At 51.4% G+C, this 17782-nt stretch overlaps 1 protein-coding gene and 1 long non-coding RNA gene across 3 annotated transcripts in view; both read left to right on the top strand.

The window, feature by feature from the left end:
• TESK1 (testis associated actin remodelling kinase 1) overlaps positions 1 to 3010 on the top strand; it is a 37144-nt gene extending 34134 nt beyond the window's left edge. For both annotated transcript variants that reach the window (XM_084832692.1, XM_084832693.1), the window contains exon 10: positions 1006 to 3010. In XM_084832692.1, coding sequence (XP_084688818.1) covers positions 1006 to 1955 — 950 coding nt within the window. In that variant the 3' untranslated portion in view covers positions 1956 to 3010. The remainder of the gene's footprint in view (positions 1 to 1005) is intronic.
• The window catches only part of LOC146351847 (uncharacterized), a 1244848-nt gene that overhangs the window by 1190349 nt on the left and 36717 nt on the right, over positions 1 to 17782 (top strand). The window lies entirely within an intron of this gene.

The following is a 17782-nucleotide window of genomic DNA, read 5'->3' as shown; positions in this document are numbered from 1 at the left end:
CACAAAAGCAACTGGACCTATCTGAAATTTGGCAGGTTCAGTCAACTCTATAGGGGCTGCCAGGTCCCCAAATTCCATGCACTTATGTGGAAGCACAAAAAAATAGTAGCTCTTTGCTTTGACAGATTTTCTTGAAAAACAAATTTTTCCTGTGACTGGCATAAAAGGCACTGGACTCGACTGCCTGAAATTTAGCAGGTTCAGTCAGCTCCCTGGGGGCTGACCGGTCTCAAATTTTGTCATACAAATTTTATCATACAAGCTAAAAAAAGTTATGGCCATTTCTGGTTTCCAATGCAAATCAATGGGAAAACATTTAAAATATGGCAGTTCCGACAGCTCAAAAGATCTGGGGCACAGCTTGAAGATCCGGGGCCCATGCCCAGGTGGGCCCAACTCTAACAATGCCCGTGATCTGAGCAAAGGATGGAATTGTGGGGTCCCATTAATGATTGTCAGGGCTGCGGTGGCTTAGTAGTTAAGACGCTGAACTGCAGACTGGAAAGTCAGCAGGACAGCAGTTCGAGACCCGAGTGCTGCGTGACGGAGTGAGCTCCCGTCTTCAGTCCCAGCTCCTGCCAACCTAGCAGTTCGAAAGCAAGAAATTGCAAGGAGATAAATAGGTACCGCCTCGGCGGGAAAGGTAACAGCGTTCTGTGCACCTTGGTGTTCAGTCATGCCGGCCACATGACCACGGAAGCGTCTTCGGACAGCGCTGGCTCTTCAGCTTAGAAACGGGGATGAGCACCGCACCCTAGAGTCGGACATGAGTGGTTGGGGACACCTTTACCTTTTTTTATTATTATTATTCATGATTGGTCCTAATGAGCTTTTTTGGTGCAGGCAAATAGCCCCCCAGCCCTCTTTAAACGCAAGGCCACCTAGTACATTCTTGGGTTCTGTGTTCAGTTCTTATGCTTGTCCTTGGCTAAAGCATCATGGTCCTACAACACACCATAAACCCCCACTCTGGCTGGCCTCTGACCCCCCTGTCTTTGTTTCCAGGGAAAGCAGTGAAGGAAGCTGTCTTCCCCCACGCTCCGGCCGGCCTGCTGGAGCAGCACCTCCTGCCCGTGGACCAGCGCCTCTCACGCAGCCAGTCTGACATGTTCCCGCCCCCATCGCCAGCCTCGCCTCGCGCTCGGGACACTCCGCAGCGGGTCAACCCCTTCTCTCAGCGGCAGGACCTCAGGGGGGGCAGGATCAAACTCTTTGACACGCCCAGCAAGTCTTTGATCTCCCTGACCTTCGACCTGCCGCCCCCCTCGCCTTTCCCACCAGGCACTCCGATCACGCCGGAGCCTGCGGTGGAGACGCAGTGCGACTTCTCTGAGCCTGTCGTTTTCACACGCAGGTGCCGCTCCCTCCCCGCCTCCCCGGAGCTGCCCCGCCAAGCGCAGCCCCCCAGCAGCGACCCCCCGCCGCCGGACCGCAGCAGCCTGGAGCCCCCCTGCTCCCCTGCCAGTGAGCTCATGGACTACAGCCCTGAGAGCCCAGCCCCTGCTCCGACAGCCTTTGCACCGCCTCTGGCCAACGGCAACTTCATCAACACAGCGGTGTCCATTGTCCGGCCGTGGCCCCCAAACGGGCTCCTGAACAACAACAGCAAGCCCCGCGGCTGGGCCGGGGGATTCTCCGAGCTGAGCGTGCCCCCTGGCATGGACAAGGTGCAGCCAGAGCATGCAGGCGCGGCCCTGGCCCTGAGTGCCCCTGGCGGCGGCGGCGTGATGGAGCAGGATGAGGTGCTGGCCTGCCCCGCCTGCTGCCTTGGCCCCTTCAGTTTCAGCTTCGCCTCCGTCTGCCACCGGCCTGCCGCCAGCGCCCCTCGCTATCAGAACCTCAGCTGCGAGGCCACGAGCCTGCAGTGTCCGGAGAGGCACCAGCAGCGGCACCGCAAAGGCCTGGGGCCGGTGTTGTCCGAGCCCAGCCTCAAGTTGCCGGAAGCACAGTCCTAGGGCTGGCGGAACGGACCGGGCTGCGGACACGCCCCACGGGGCGCATGGGGCTGTGAATCCACAATGGACCCCGCAGGGCGGCCCCCCCGCCCTCCACTCCTCAGGCAGCCTCAGGGATGCGGCAGCGCAGTAAACTTGGCAGCTGTTCCCATGGCAACACGCGGCCTACTATAGAGCCTGGCAAGTGGCAGCCTGCAGGGAGCCATGCTGGGGACGGGCGCGGGGGGGGCAGCTAAAACTCCAGCCTGTGGCCGCCGGCCGGCCAGCCTGACGAGGGATAGCAGCCCTGTCAGGCGCTGTGGAGAAGCTGGGAAGGGAAGATCCTCCCCACAGAGCCAGGCCGAAGTGCAATAACGCGGCTCCCCTGCCCCCACACACGAGAGCGGCAGTCCACCTGAGGCCCCCATAGGGCACTTGGGCTTCGCCTCGCTCAGTTCAGTGCCTCGCTCCCAAACCCGCTGTCCTCGTGGCCTTAGGGCAGTTGTCCAGGCAGGGCGAAGCCCTTCCAGTATTGGCTGGTTGTGTATGGGGGGGTGGATATTGGTCTCTGTAGAGGCGGGTCCTGTGTTCCCCCATTCCTGCTCTGCTTGGGAGGGACAGAAGAGGCTTGGAACACGGGGCAGAAGCCAGACCCGGTGCAGAGGGAGTGGGATGGGCACTTCCCATAGGTGACCAGAGCAGAAATGTGGAGGGGCTGCGTGTGTATATAACGTTTGGGGACTGGAAGACTGGAGCAGGTAAGTTTGGTTCCATAACGCTGGTGGGATTCATGAGCTCTTGGCATGGCTCTGAGCTATGTGGGGGCAGGGGCGATAACCCACATACATGCCCAAGACGTCCTCCCCTCTCCTGCCCTGGTGCAATAATGCTGGCTGGAGTTATTCCTGGCTGCATCTCAGCTCCATCCTGCACGAGGCTTAGCACTCCCTTTTGCCCTCCTATATTCAATGCACTGGTGGAGAACGCAGCTGCATTTTAATAATGATAAATGCTACTTAATATATTCAGCTTATTTAAAGTGTTGAAGGAATAAAAACAGGTAACTGTCGCACTGCCTCCGGCTGGCCTGGTTTTTGCTTCATCTCCGGAAGGGTCCTGCAGTCTCAGGTTTGGCTGCAGGGTGGCTGGTTGCCTACAGCGGGGACTGGGCCTCCGAACCAGGGCTGACTGGGCTACAGGCTGGCAGGCACCCCGGCACGCTGCTGTGCTTTAGGAGGCTCTCTGTCGGCGGGCCAGGGAGGCACTCTACCTCCAGATGGCGTCTCAGGTATCTCCCTCCCTGGACTCTCTGTAGAGCAGGGATGCAGAACCTCCAGCTGTCAGGCCTTGCCTGGCTCGTGGAAGTGCCGCATCCGGCCCACGGAGCTTCCTTGACTCGCTCTGCTGCTAACGCCAATCTCAGACCGGAGGAAGCGGTGGGGAGGCAGGCAGTGGGGGAGTCGGCTGGCGCTGGGAGAAGCAGCCACTCTTCCGAAAGCCGACCAAGTGGCCATGCACACCTTGCTATGCCAGGGGGCCAGCTGTTGCCTGAGGGGAGTGGGTGCTGTTTACAGAGCCAGCTGAGTCCTTTCATACGGGCAGGGCCTCGACCTCACAGGCTCATGAGGAACACACTTTATGAAAAGCGGGTTGACGTGGTCGAAGACTGGCATGGTCTTGCTCAAGGCGGCTGTGCAGGCGGTGGCCACACGCTAACACCAAAGTTCCCCACATCAGCAGTGCAGAGAGGTGGGGAACTGCAGGGGGGGGGTGCGCGCGCGCAAGCTGCAGGGCCTGGGTTGCTGAACAAGTCCCCAAGCCCTAGAAGCGGCCAGCATTTTGTCCTTCCTCCTGCTGTAGACTCCCCTGTTCCCTGGGCAGCGAGGGCAGTGCTACAGGCTTTAACAACAGAGTTTTTTCTGGCACCTTAGAGGCTAAATAGATTCATGATGACATAAGTTTTTCTGGACCGGAGCCCCCTTCATCAGATGCATAGAGGGTTAACCCAAGTTGGTTGGTGTATATCTAGGCTGGGAGGAGGGATTGTCAGCAGTGAGGTTGGATGGAAATGAAATTTAAAAAGTGACGATTCTGTTGAAGCTTAAATGTAGGTAAATCATTACTGTGACCATTCACAAAGTGTTGATGTGACCAGAAATATCCTGGCACTGTTAAGTTAAGTGACACATGTAGTGGGATAAAAGCCCATGATCTCGATTCAAGCCACAGATCAAATAATGTAACTTCTTGGCTAGTTGTAATTTAGTGGTTTTAAAGTGTTCCGGAATGGTCACTTTAAGCTCAAGAACAGAGTGTCCTGGGAGGCTGAAATGTTCTCCCTCTGGTTTTGTAATATTATGCTTTCTGATGTCAGATTTATGTCTACTTATTCTTTTCCACGGAGACTGCCCTGTTTGCCCGATGCAGAAGGGCATTGCTACCAGATGACGGCATGCATCACATTGGAAGATGAGCAGGTGAACGAGCCCCTGATGTTGTGGCTGGCGTTGCTAGGTCCTGCAATAGTGCTGCCAGAGCAGGTGCAGGGACAGAGTTGGTGCCTGGCTCTGTTGCGGGGCCTGGTCCCTGGGTTTGTGTCTCCCTTCTCCAGCCTGTTGTTGCTGATGAGTAGCTGTTACAGGCAAGGGGCCTGCAGGCAAGCGAGGGTCCGCCTAGCACCTGAGGCCTGTGGGAGGGCCGCGTCACTGCCCGGGGCGAGCTGTTGGTTGTTGCTCCTGGATGCGCTGCAGTGTCTAGCTGGGAACGGCAGGTGGCAGCCAGTGCTCCCGAGTCACTTTCCCTCCCAGCTCTGTCTTGTGGCGGAGCATCCCTGGGCCCAGCCTGGCCTTGCTGACCTGCTTTTCCACTTCATCAGGTGGGAACTGTAGTTTAAGAAATGGCTGAAGTAAAGAGGTAAGTGGGCTGCCGGAAGCCCAGGGCGCTGCCCTTTATCCTTCTGAGTGGCTGTGAGCTCACCAGGTGCTTCTGAGAGCTCCAACTGAATTGGAGGGGTGTGGCCTGAGTACTCCCAGCAGCTGAGTGGGCGGGAAGCTTCAGGCTGTTTCCTGCCTCCCAGCAGAGCAGAGCAGAGCAGAGCAAGCTGCTCCAGCTGGTCCAGGGACTACAGAAGCAGGCAAGCTCCCAGAGAGCGAGCGAACAGAGCAAGCGGACAGGGGGAGCAAACAGGAGTTGGCCAGGGGAGTTCGGCAGGGGAGGCCAAGGGGGAGGCCCCTAACTTTTTTTTTTCATTTTTTATTTTATTTAATTTTTAACTAACTTTTTTCCATTTATTTTTCCATTTATTTAAGGTGGAAGACAATAGAAGAAGTCAATGTGGCTTCACAAAAAGCTTAGGGATGACCTGAAAACAAAAAAGGACACATATAGGAAGTGGAAAGAAGGCCAAGTAACAAAGGAAGAGTACAGGCAGGTAGCACAGAATTGCAGGGATGGCGTCAGGAAGGCGCCTTTGAATGAGTTCAAATCTCCAGGGCCAGATGAGCTGCACCCTAGAGTAATAAAGGAACTGGCAGAAGAACTCTCAGAACCGCTGTCTATTCTCTTTGAGAAATCATGGAGGACGGGGGAAGTGCCAGATGACTGGAGGAGGGCTGATGTTATCCCTCTCTTGAAAAAGGGTAAAAAGGAGGAACCTGGGAACTTCAGACCAGTCAGTCTGACATCAATCCCTGGGAAAATTCTGGAGCAGATGATAAAGCAATCCATAGGGAAGCACCTTGAAAACAATGCAGTGATTACTCGGAGCCAACATGGATTTGTCAAGAACAAGTCCTGCCAGACAAATCTGATCTCATTTTTTGATCAAGTCACCTCCCTTGTGGACCATGGGAATGCTGTAGACATCATATACCTCGACTTCAGCAAAGCTTTCACCAAAGTGCCCCATGATATCCTGATGAGCAAACGAGCTCAAAGTGGGCTAGAGGAAACAACCATCTGGTGGATCCACAGTTGGCTACAGGATCGGACTCAGAGAGTGCTTATCAATGGGACCTTCTCAAACTGGGGAGAGGTAACGTGTGGGGTACCGAGGGCTCAGTCCTGGGCCCAGTGCTCTTCAACATTTGTATTAATGACTTGGAGGAGGAGGTGCAGGCAATGCTGATCAAATTTGCAGATGACACAAAATTGGGTGGGATAGCGAATACGTTGGAAGACAGAAAGAAAATTCAAAGTGATCTGGATAGACCGGAGCACTGGGCAGAAAACAACAGCATGACATTTAATGGGGATAAATGCCAAGTTCTGCACTTAGGAAAAAGAAACCAAATGCACAGGTACAAGATGGAGGATACGTGGCTCAACAACACTACAAGCGAGAAAGATCTTGGAATTGTTGTCGATCACAAGCTGAATATGAGCCAATAATGTGATGTGGCTGCAAAAAAGGCCAATGCTCTTTTGGGCTGCATTCATAGAAGCATAGCTTCCAAATCCCAGGAAGTACTAGTTCCCCTCAGCACTGGTTAGGCCTCATCTGGAGTACTGTGTCCAGTTCTGGGCACCACACTTGAAGAAGGATGCAGACAAACTGGAGAGGGTTCAGAGGAGGGCAACAAAGATGATCAGGGGACTGGAAACAAAGCCCTATGAGGAGAGACTGAAAGAACTGGGCATATTTAGCCTTGAGAAGAGAAGACTGAGGGGAGATATGATAGCACTCTTCAAGTACTTAAAAGGTTGTCACAGAGAAGAAGGCCAGGATCTCTTCTTGATCATCCCAGAGCGCAGGACACGGAATCATGGGCTCAAGTGACAGGAAGCCAGATTCCGGCTGAACATCAGGAGAAACTTCCTGACTGTTAAGAGCAATAGGACAATGAAACCAATTACCTAGGGAGGTGGTGGGCTCTCCCACACTGGAGGCATTCAAGACAAGGCTGGACAGCCATCTGTCAGGGATGCTCTGACTTGGATTCCTGCATTGAGCAGGGGGTTGGACTCGATGGCCTTGTAGGCCTCTTCCAAGCCACGTATCCCCCATCTTGTAAGTGTGCATTGGGTTTCTTTTTCCCAGGTGCAGAACTTGGCATTTATCCCTATTAAATGTCATTCTGTTGTTTTCTGCCCAGCGCTCCAGGCTATCCAGATCACTTTGAATTTTATTTCTGTCTTCCAAAGTATTCGCTATCCAGCCCAATTTTGTGTCATCTGCAAATCTGATCAGCATTCCCTGCACCTCCTCCTCCAAGTCATTAATACAAATGTAGAAGAGCACTGGGCCCTGGACTGAGCCTTCGGTACCTAACACGTTACCTCTCCCATTGATAAGCACTCTTTGAGTCCGATTCTGTAGCCAACTGTGGATCCACTGGAACATTGTTTCATCTAGCCCACTTTGAGCTCGTTTGCTCATCAGGATATCACGGCGCACTTTGTCGAAAGCTTTTCTGAAGTCGAGGTATATGATGTCTACAGCATTCCCACGGTCCACAAGGGAGGTTACTTGATCCAAGAATGAGATCAGGTTCTTGACAAATCCATGTTGGCTCCGAGTAATCACTGCATTGTTTTCAAGGTGCCTACAGATGGATTGCTTCATCATCTGCTCCAGAATTTTCCCAGGGATTGATGTAAGACTGGTCTGTAGTTCCGAGGTTCCCCCTTTTTGAAGATAGGGGCAACATTAGCCCTCCTCCAGTCATCCGGCACTTCCCCCGTCCTCCATGATTTCTCAAAGAGAATAGACAGCGGTTCTGAGAGTTCTTCTGCCAGTTCCTTTATGACTCTAGGATGCAGTTCATCTGGCCCTGGAGATTTGAACTCATTCAAAATAATTAGGTGTTGCTTGACCATATGCCTATCGATCTCAATCTGCAATCCTGCCCCTTCACCCTGTACTTTGCCTTTGCCAGGGGGGTCATAGACCCTCTTTCGGGAAAAGACTGAGCCATAGTAGGAATTGAGCACCTCTGCCTTTTCTTTGTCATCTGTTATCATTTTGCCATCCTTATTTAATAGCTGAACCGCCATTTCTTTCCTCTGCCTTTTGCTATGCACGTAGCTGAAGAAAGCCTTTTTGTTGTTTTTAGCATCCCTTGCTAACCTCAGCTCATTCTCAGCTTTAGCCTTCCTGCCGCCATCCCTGCAATTCTGTGCTACCTGCCTGTACTCTTCCTTTGTTGCTTGGCCTTCTTTCCACTTCCTATATGTGTCCTTTTTTGTTTTCAGGTCATTCCTAAGCTTTTTGTGAAGCCACATTGGCTTTTTCAGTTGTCTTCCACCTTGTCTTCTTGTTGGAATGGTTTGTAATTGTGCCTTGAGAATTTCCTTTTTTAAAAGCTCCCACCCATCTTGTACTCCTTTTCTCGTTAGCGTCGCTTGCCATGGGACCTTACTGATCATTGTTCTGAGTTTATTAAAATCGACTTTCCTAAAATCCAGGGTATGCGTTTGGCTACACTGGGCTTTGCTTCCTTTAGAACCAAGAACTCAGGTATGACATTTTCACTTTCCCCCAGAGTTCCTGTAACTGCTACTTTATCCACTAAGTCATCTCCGTTGTTTAGGATTAAGTCAAGGATAGCCGATCCTCTAGTTCCTTCCTCTACTTTCTGTAGGAGGAAGTTATCCACCACACAAGTCAGGAATGTCCTGGAGGGGCCATGTTTTGCAGAATTTGTCTCCCAACAAATATTGGGGAAATTGAAGACCCCCATTACTACTACATCATGCTTCCTTGAAACACTGGCTATTTGCTTTTCAAAAGTTTCATCTTCGTCTTCTCCTTGGTTGGGTGGCCAGTAGTAGACTGCGACCACCAGGTTCCTTTTATTCTTTGCTCCATTTATTTTGATCCAGATGCTCTCGATGGGACTCCCAAGCTCATTCTCCTGTATTTCTGTGCAGAGATATGTATTTTTCACATACAGTGCAACCCCACCTCCCCTTCTGTTCCTCCTGTTCTTTTTGAACAAGTTATATCCTTCAATTGCTGTATTCCAGTCATGAGAGTCATCCCACCAAGTCTCAGTTATACCGATCAAGTCATAATTTCCCTCTTGTATTAAGAGTTCAAGTTCGTTCTGGTTGTTTCCCATACTCTAGACATTAGTATATCGACATCGAAGACCATGTGCTTCATAGTCTGGGTTTCTTCCTACATGTGTCTGAAGACTATTATTGGGCACTATCAGAGCTGTTCTCTCCATTGCGGTGCATGCGCCTATGTCCATTGTTACCCCCAACATTACATCTCCCTTCCCCGTAGGATTCAGTTGAAAGCCCTCCTGATGAAGTTCTTCATGCTGTGGCCAAACACATTCTTCCCATCCTTTTGTGAGGTGCAACCCGTCCCTTGCCAACAGCCCATCATCCAGGAAGTATAGCCCGTGGTCCCAGAATCCAAATCTCTCTCGTCGGCACCACCTTCGTAGCCAGTCATTCACCCGGAGTATTTTTCGTTCCCTTTCTATCCCTCTTCTGACTACTGGAAGGATGGATGAGAAAACTACCTGGGCCCCAAAGTTCTTGAATTTCCTTCCCAAAGCTTCAAAGTCTGACGTGATCTCTTTGTAGCTCCACTTGGCAGTATCGTTTGTTCCCACATGGATGAGAAGAAAGGGATACCTGTCAGTGGGCTTAATGAGTGCAGGCAACCCTTCAGTCACGTCTCTAATCCGTCCTCCCGGGAGACAACATACCTGGCGAGTCCATGGGTCTTCGCGACATACTTGGGTCTCGATCCCACGCAGCAAGGAGTCTCCCACTACTACCACTCTTCTCTTCTTCTTCTTGTAGGCCTGGGTTTCATCGCCTCTGCTTGACTGACCTTCAGCCTCTTGCTCACTCTCATGCAGGTTCCCCTGTGATTCTTCCTCTGCAGGCTGTCCTCCAGTCTCATCCGCAAGTACCTGGAATCGGTTCCACAGCTCCACTGCTTCCACTGGTGCAGAGTGGTGTCTAGTTCTTCTCTTAACTGTCACCCTTTCCCAAGGAGTATCCTCTACACCATTTTTCCTCACCTCAGCATTTCCCACTTCTGCCTCAGCTTTAGGAGTGCACGAAAGCCACTTACCTGGTCTCGCAGCTTGCTTCGCAGTGGGGGGGAGGCGCTTCGCTGCTCCCCCTGAAGTTCAGGCCGGGGGGGAGGCTTCCCGCCTCGCCCGGCCGAAATTCAGGCTGGGGAGGAGGCGCCTTGCCTCGCCTGGCCGTGAAATAAAAAGTTTTTTAAAAAAACGCCCCCGTGATAGGCTACGTGACGATTAACGTAGCCTATCATGGCTAGATCTGCAAAGTCAGCCGTGATAGGCTACGTTAATCGGCACGTAGCCTATCACGGATGACTTTAAAAAAAAAAAAAGCGCGTACGCAAATGGCGGCCCCCATAGGGAGCCGCCATTCGCATTACTTATTTGGTCGCTGTAGTCTACGTAAATCTTTACGTAGACTACGGCGAAAATAAGGGCAATGCAAATAGCGTTGCCCTTATTTTCGCCATAGTCTATGTAATCTTTACGTAGACTACAGCGACCAAATAAGGAACGTGAATGGAGGCTCCCTATGGGGGCCGCCATTAGCCGTACGCGCTTTTTTTTTTTAAGTTACCCGTGATAGGCTACGTGACGATTTACGTAGCCTATCACGGCTGACTTTGCAGATCTAGCCATGATAGGCTACGTTAATCGTCACGTAGCCTATCACGGGGGCGTTTGTTTTTTTTTAACTTTTATTGGAATGCTGCCTCTGCCCCTGTTGAAGACCTGACGAACCGCCGCCGGGACCTGCCGCCGGGAGGGACATTCGGGAAAGGTAAGTCCCGTCCCGGGGGGGGTGCGGAGAATTTCTCCCCAAAACTACTTCGGGGGGCCGAACACGTTGGCACTCGGCCCCCCGAAGTTTTGGGGAGAAATTCTCCCCCATCCCTACTCAGCTTGCTGTTGCTCTTCAAGCTTCTGGTCTGCCCTTTGCTGCTGTAGTTCCCCCATTCTGTCCAAGAGCTCTTCATGTTCTCTTATTCCCCGGAGGGTCGACAGTCGCCGCTCCAGTCCACTTACTTTTTCCTCCAGCAGCGTGATCAACTTGCACTTGTTGCAGGTGTCGGCCACGTTGTTCTCAGGCAAGAAAACAAACATTGCACACACCTTGCAGGTCACCACCACTGGAGAGTCCTGTGCTTCCATTGCCTCTTTTCCCTTTTTGGGTCTAGCTTTGTGATTGTTCTAGACTAGCCTGCGCCTGCTCAGTAGAGGTTAAAAGCAGAGTCCCACTGGTGTGGAAGTGTGTGTTACAAGACAAAGAAATGAAAAAAGTTAGTTAAAAAATAAAATAAAAAAATGGAAAAAAATAAAAAACATGTTAGGGGCCTCCCCCTTGACTTCCACTGCCAAACTCCCCTGGCCAACTCCTGTTTGCTCTCCCTGTCCGCTCGCTCTCTGGGAGCTTGATTGCTTCTGTAGTCCCTGGACAAGCTGGAGCAGATTGCTCTGCTCTGCTCTGTTCAGCTGGGAGCCGGGAAACAGGAAATTTTAAAAAAGGAAAGGCACAATTACAAACAATTCCAACAAGAAGAAAAGGTGGAGGACAACAGAAGAAGCCAATGTGGCTTCACAAAAAGCTTAGAGATGACCTGAAAACAAAAAAGGACACATATAGGAAGTGGAAGGAAGGCCAAGCGACAAAGGAAGAGTACAGGCAGGTAGCACAGAATTGCAGGGATGGCGTCAGGAAGGCTAAAGCTGAGAACGAGCTGAGGTTAGCGAGGGAAGCTAAAAGCAACAAAAGGGCTTTCTTCAGCTACGTGCATAGCAAAAGGCAGAGGAAAGAAATGGCGGTTCAGCTATTAAATAAGGATGGCAAAACGATAACAGATGACAAAGGCAGAGATGCTCAATTCCTACTTTGGCTCAGTCTTCTCCCGAAAGCGGGTCTATGAGCCCCCTGGCAAAGGCGAAGTACAGGCTGAAGGGGCAGGATTGCAGCTTGAGATCGATAGGCATATGGTCAAGGAACACCTAATTCCTTTGAATGAGTTCAAATCTCCAGGGCCAGATGAACTGCATCCTAGAGTAATAGAGGAACTGGCAGAAGAACTCTCAGAACCACTGTCTATTCTCTTTGAGAAATCATGGAGGACGGGGGAAGTGCCAGATGACTGGAGGAGGGCTAACGTTGTCCCTCTCTTCAAAAAGGGTAAAAAGGAGGAACCTGGGAACTACAGACCAGTCAGTCTGACATCAATCCCTGGGAAAATTCTGGAGCAGATGATAAAGCAATCCATCGGGAAGCACCTTGAAAACAATGCAGTGATTACTCGGAGCCAACATGGATTTGTCAAGAACAAGTCCTGCCAGACGAATCTGATCTCATTTTTTGATTAAGTCACCTCCCTTGTGGACTGTGGGAATGCTGTGGACATCATATACCTCGACTTCAGCAAAGCTTTCGCCAAAGTGCCCCATGATCTCCTGATGAGCAAATGAGCTCAAAGTGGGCTAGAGGAAACAACCATCCGGTGGATCCACAGTTGGCTACAGAATTGGACTCAGAGAGTGCTTATCAATGGGACCTTCTCAAACTGGGGAGAGGTAACATGTGGGGTACCGAGGGCTAAGTCCTGGGCCCAGTGCTCTTCCACATTTGTATGAATGACTTGGAGGAGGAGGTGCAGGGAATGCTGATCACATTTGCAGATGACACAAAATTGGGCGGGATAGCTAATACTTTGGAAGACAGAAAGAAAATTCAAAGTGATCTGGATAGACCGGAGCACTGGGCAGAAAACAACAGCATGACATTTAATGGGAATAAATGCCAAGTTCTGCACCTAGGAAAAAGAAAGCAAATGCACACTTGCAAGATGGGGGATACGTGGCTCAACAACACTACAAGCAAGAAGGATCTTGGAATGGTTGTCGATCACAAGCTGAATATGAGCCAACAATGTGATGTGGCTGCAAAAAAGGCCAATGCTCTTTTGGGCTGCATTCATAGAAACATAGCTTACAAATCCCGGGAAGTCCTAGTTCCCCTCTACTCAACACTTGTTAGGCCTCATCTGGAGTACTGTGTCCAGTTCTGGGCACCACATTTTAAGAAGGATGCAGACAAACTGGAGAGGGTTCAGAGGAGGGCAACAGAGATGATCAGGGGAGTGGAAACAAAGCCCTATGAAGAGAGACTGAAGGAACTGGGCATGTTTAGCCTTGAGAAGACTGAGGGGAGATAGAATAGTGCTCTTCGAAATACTTGAAAGGTTGTCACAGAGAGGAAGGCCAGGATCTCTTCTCAGTCCTCCCAGAGTGCAGGACACGGAATCATGGCCTCAAGTGACAGGAAGCCAGATTCTGGCTGAACATCAGGAAAAGTGTCCTGACTGTTAGAGCAATACGACCATGGAACCAATTCCCTCGGGAGGTGGTGGGCTCTCCCACACTGGAGGCGTTCAAGACAAGGCTGGACAGCCATCTGTCAGGGATGCTCTGACTTGGATTCCTGCCTTGAGCAGGGGGTTGGACTCAATGGCCTTGTAGGCCCCTTCCAACCCTACTATTCTATGATTCTATGTACTATCTTGATCTTGATGGCGTAGACTGGAGCCGTCGGGGCTAACATGGCATTCGTTTCCTTCGGATGAGAGGACACTGATGACTTGAGCCATCCTTGTACTCTTTGCTTGATTTACACATGTATAAGCAGAGCATCAGTTCTGGCAAATGGACACTGGCAGCACATCTACCAGCACCACCTCAAGCTCCCAGCGATTCGCTCTTCTAGCCCTGCCCCTCCCCCCCCCCCGGCTGCATACTGAGTCTGATGACTCCAGCACAACCCTCCAGCTCAACTCCAAGTCCAAAGCTGCAAGTTGCTTTCCGCTCCCCCACACAGCCCTTCCTCCCTGGGTCTCAGAGCCAGCCCTGCAGATAGGATGCCCACCTGCCCCAAACATCTAACCATTTATTCCTGGAGAGGATGAAGGATCAGCCCATTATCCTTAGCTGTTAGTAGGCTGAGTGGGGATAGTCTCCCAGACTTGCATGTGCAGTGTGGGGCTGACGGGCAGCCTCCCACCTCATGCCCCTTGGCCAAGAAACGCACCTGGCTGGCTGCCTTCTCACAGACGGATGGAGCCAAGCAACGGCAGTAGCCACGGGTAGGATGCCTCCTTCCAGTGTTCTGCTAGAGGGATTTATCTCAGGATGTGCAGCACCTCTGTTTTGGGTGTCCCAGCTGCTGCAGCAGCCTACAAAGCTGCCCTGGTCTGCTGGGGCTGCCCAGTGGTCTGTCTAGCCCACTATTGCCTCCTCCAGGGGCAGGCAACGTGGTGCCCACGGGCTCCAGCACACCCCGGTCCCCTTCTTGGTGCCTGCCGAGATGGCGCGGTGTGCGTGCACATCTGTGTGTGTGTGTGTGTGTGTGTCTACAGGTGGTGATCCAAAATGTGAGATGAACGTTCACTGGTGGGGGTGGAAGAAAAAGAGTTTGCCTGCTGTGAAATAGGTTTCTGTTGGCGCTGAAAACTGTGGGTTCACAGGAGCTGTTCTGTGTGTTGGGGCTCAGACCCTCACCTCATACGCAATCTTCTGGGTAGGTGACTTGTCCTTTGCCATGCCTCCCATGGCAGCCATTTTGTGGTGGTGCCCAGGCCAGTTTATCAAATTGCCAAATGTGCCAACAGGCCCCAAAAGGTGCCTGTCTACTCTGACCAGCAGAGGCTCCCCTGGCCTCAGTTTTTTAAGCTGGGGATGCTGCCAGGGTTGCAGCAGAGACTTCTCCACACAAAGCCCCTGCGCTCTCTCTGGCCCCTCCCACAAAGGCCGGCCGCACCCATTCATGGCCACCTGGGTGCAGAAATCCACATGCAGCACCAGATCTCTGTTAGGGAACTGAGGCCTCTGCTGAACAGCTGCAAACCATGGGAACAGGGCGTGACTTGAACTGGGAAAGCAGTGGGTGGAGGAGTGGCGCTTATCCCTCCCCTGCCTCCCCCAATTTTCTATGCAATGCAGCAAACATGCGCAGGGGTGGGGGGGAGGAAAAGCAGGTGAAGGAGGGTTAAGCAGCCCTGCGCATATCCTCTGCTTCTCCACTGCAAACTCTGCAGCATTTTGATTTCATTTATTTGTACACCTCTTTTCTAAGGAGAAACTAAAGCAGCCAACAGTAGTAACAATAACAGTCAATAAAACAATATTAAATAACGATCAACAGGATGGGTAGCAAATAGGTCTTGCCCTTCACAGTGTGAGCCATTAACCCAAACCCACTTTTTCTGCTCTCTAGATCGTGAGCCATTAAGTCCAATCCAATATTCAGCTGTCCGCAGAGCACCAGAGGGTCAAAAAGAAAACACTGGACTGGATAAACATCCGCTCGGAAAGTGTTACGCATAGGCTGCTTGCTGCCATGGCCTCAGTATACCTGCCATGAAGGGCAGCACAGCTCTGGTTATTCAGGGAGGGACGCACCGGTGAGCGACATCCAGTGCTTGTGACCAGCCATGTGGAACTCCTGTCGCTTGGCCTGCGTGTGAGTGAGGGTTGGCTACATTGCGAATTGCCGTGGGTGGGTTGCTTGGTGTCTCTCTGGCCCCACCTGTTGATGGAGATGGGGACGCATGGGCAGCAAAGAGCGGTGTGGCATTTGTCACTTCTGCCCAGGCTCCTGGTCCCAGCCACAGCCCTGGGAGCCTAAGAATTGGCCTTCCACTCAGAAACAGCCTCTTCCTCCATGGAACCATCCCCTGCCACCTAGCAGTTGGCATGACACACAGGCTGAGGGAGGCAGTTGGCCTCCCTGGCTTCCCCTGCAATGGAATAAACGGCATTCCCTGCAATGGCTTCCCCTGCAATGGCATAAACGGCACATCATGCAGAGCAACCTGCTTGTGGGGCAACTTGGAAAGACAATGAATATGTAAGTTATATTGTGCACACTGCTTTAAAAATGCACTTAACTGGCCACTTTTATTTTGAATCAAAAGCAAATGTGGGGTCAAATCTGGAAGGTGCCTCCTGATCTGGATTGGAGTCCCATGCCAGTTTCCTGCTGAAAATCGACCCCTTGCTGCCTTTGGCCCCATGGTGCGCTTTGCAATGAAGAGCACTCTGGGGCCAAATGGCAGCGGGGGGGGGGGGGCGTGATTTTTGGCGGGAAAGTACTGTGGGCCTCTAGTCCACAGAACATTCTGAAGAAGAGGGGAAGGCACATCCCTGGGGCTGGTGAAACTATTCATTGTAAATCATAGCTCAATGTGTTTCTGAGAATTAATTGGACAAAAAGCTGGAAGGTTTATGTTAGTGAAAAGAAAGACGCCTCACTGCTGATGATTGCTCCCAAGGAAGGAGGCATTAATTCCCAGAAAGGCGTGATTTACAGTAGTTTATTTATTTATTTATTGAATTTATACCCTGCCTTTTTTCCTCTTGCAAGGAACCCAAGGCGGCTTACATTATCCTCCTCCTCTCCATTTTATCCTCACAACCACCACCCTGTGAGGTGGGTTGGGCTGAGAGTCTGTGACTGGCCCAAAGTCACCCAGTGAGCTTCCATGGCTGAGTGGGGACTAGAACCCGGATCTCCCAGCTCCTAGTCCAACACTCTTGCCACTACGCCATGCTGGCTCTCACACTGGCACCACTACACCACACTGGCAATAAGAAGCATCCTCTCACCAGCATGAAGGACACACCTTCCTCTCTTCCTTCTGTTCTCAAGTGCTGCCTTCTTCCCTGCCCGCTCCCCACCCTCAAATTTGTTGTTTATTTGGCCAGTTGCTTCCGACTCTTCGTGGCTTCATGGACCAGCCCACGCCAGAGCTTCCTGTCGGCCGTCACCACCCCCAGCTCCCCTGAGGTCGAGTCCGTCACCTCCAGAATATCATCCGTCCACCTTGCCCTTGGTCGACCCCTCTTCCTTTTGCCTTCCACTTTCCCTAGCGTCAGCATCTTCTCCAGGGTATCCTGTCTTCTCATTATGTGGCCAAAGTACTTCAGTTTTGCCTTTAATATCATTCCCTCAAGTGAGCAGTCTGGCTTGATTTCCTGGAGGATGGACTGGTTTGATCTCCTTGCAGTCCAAGGCACTCTCAGAATTTTCCTCCCGCACCACAGTTCAAAAGCATCTCTCTTCCTTCGCTCAGCCTTCCTTATGGTCCAGCTCTTGCAGCCATAGGTGACTACGGGGAATACCATTGCTTGAGCTATGCGGACCTTTGTTGTCAGTGTGATGTCTCTGCTCTTCACTATTTTATCAAGATTCGTAATTGCTCCCCTCCCAAGAAGTAAACGTCTTCTGATTTCCTGGCTGCAGTCAGCGTCTGCAGTAATCTTTGCGCCTAGAAAGAAAGTCTGTCACTGCCTCCACGTTTTCTCCCTCTACTTGCCAGTTGTCAATCAAGCTGGTTGCCATAATTTTGGTTTTTTTGAGGTTTAACTGCAACCCAGCTTTTGCACTTCTCTCACCTTTTTTATAAGGTTCATCAGCCCTTCCTCGCTTTCAGTCATCAAAGTGGCATCATCTGCATATCTGAGATTGTTAATGTTTCTTCCAGCGATTTTAACTCCTTCATCAAGCCCAGCACATCGCATGTGTTCTGATGTGTTCTGCGTACAGTTTGAATGGATAGGGTGAGAGTATACAACCCTGCCGTACTCCTTTCCTCATCTTAAACCAGTCCGTTGTTTCGTGGCCTGTTCTTACTGTTGCTAATCCTCATATAGAATCGTAGAATAGTAGGGCTGTGAGAGCTGGACTATAAGGAAGGCTGAGCACCGAAGAATTGATGCTTTCGAACTGTGGTGCTGGAGAAGACTCTTCCGAGTCCCCTGGACTGCAAGGAGGTCAAAGGGGTCAATCCACAAGGAAATCAACCCTGAGTGCTCAACTGG

The sequence above is a fragment of the Heloderma suspectum genome, chromosome 2 (assembly GCF_057233095.1).
Source record: "Heloderma suspectum isolate Gila_16-S chromosome 2, 16-S_ref, whole genome shotgun sequence".
In the NCBI taxonomy this organism is placed as follows: domain Eukaryota; kingdom Metazoa; phylum Chordata; class Lepidosauria; order Squamata; family Helodermatidae; genus Heloderma; species Heloderma suspectum.
Note: the sequence above shows the minus strand (reverse complement) of the source record. Positions and strands in the feature narration are given on the sequence as shown.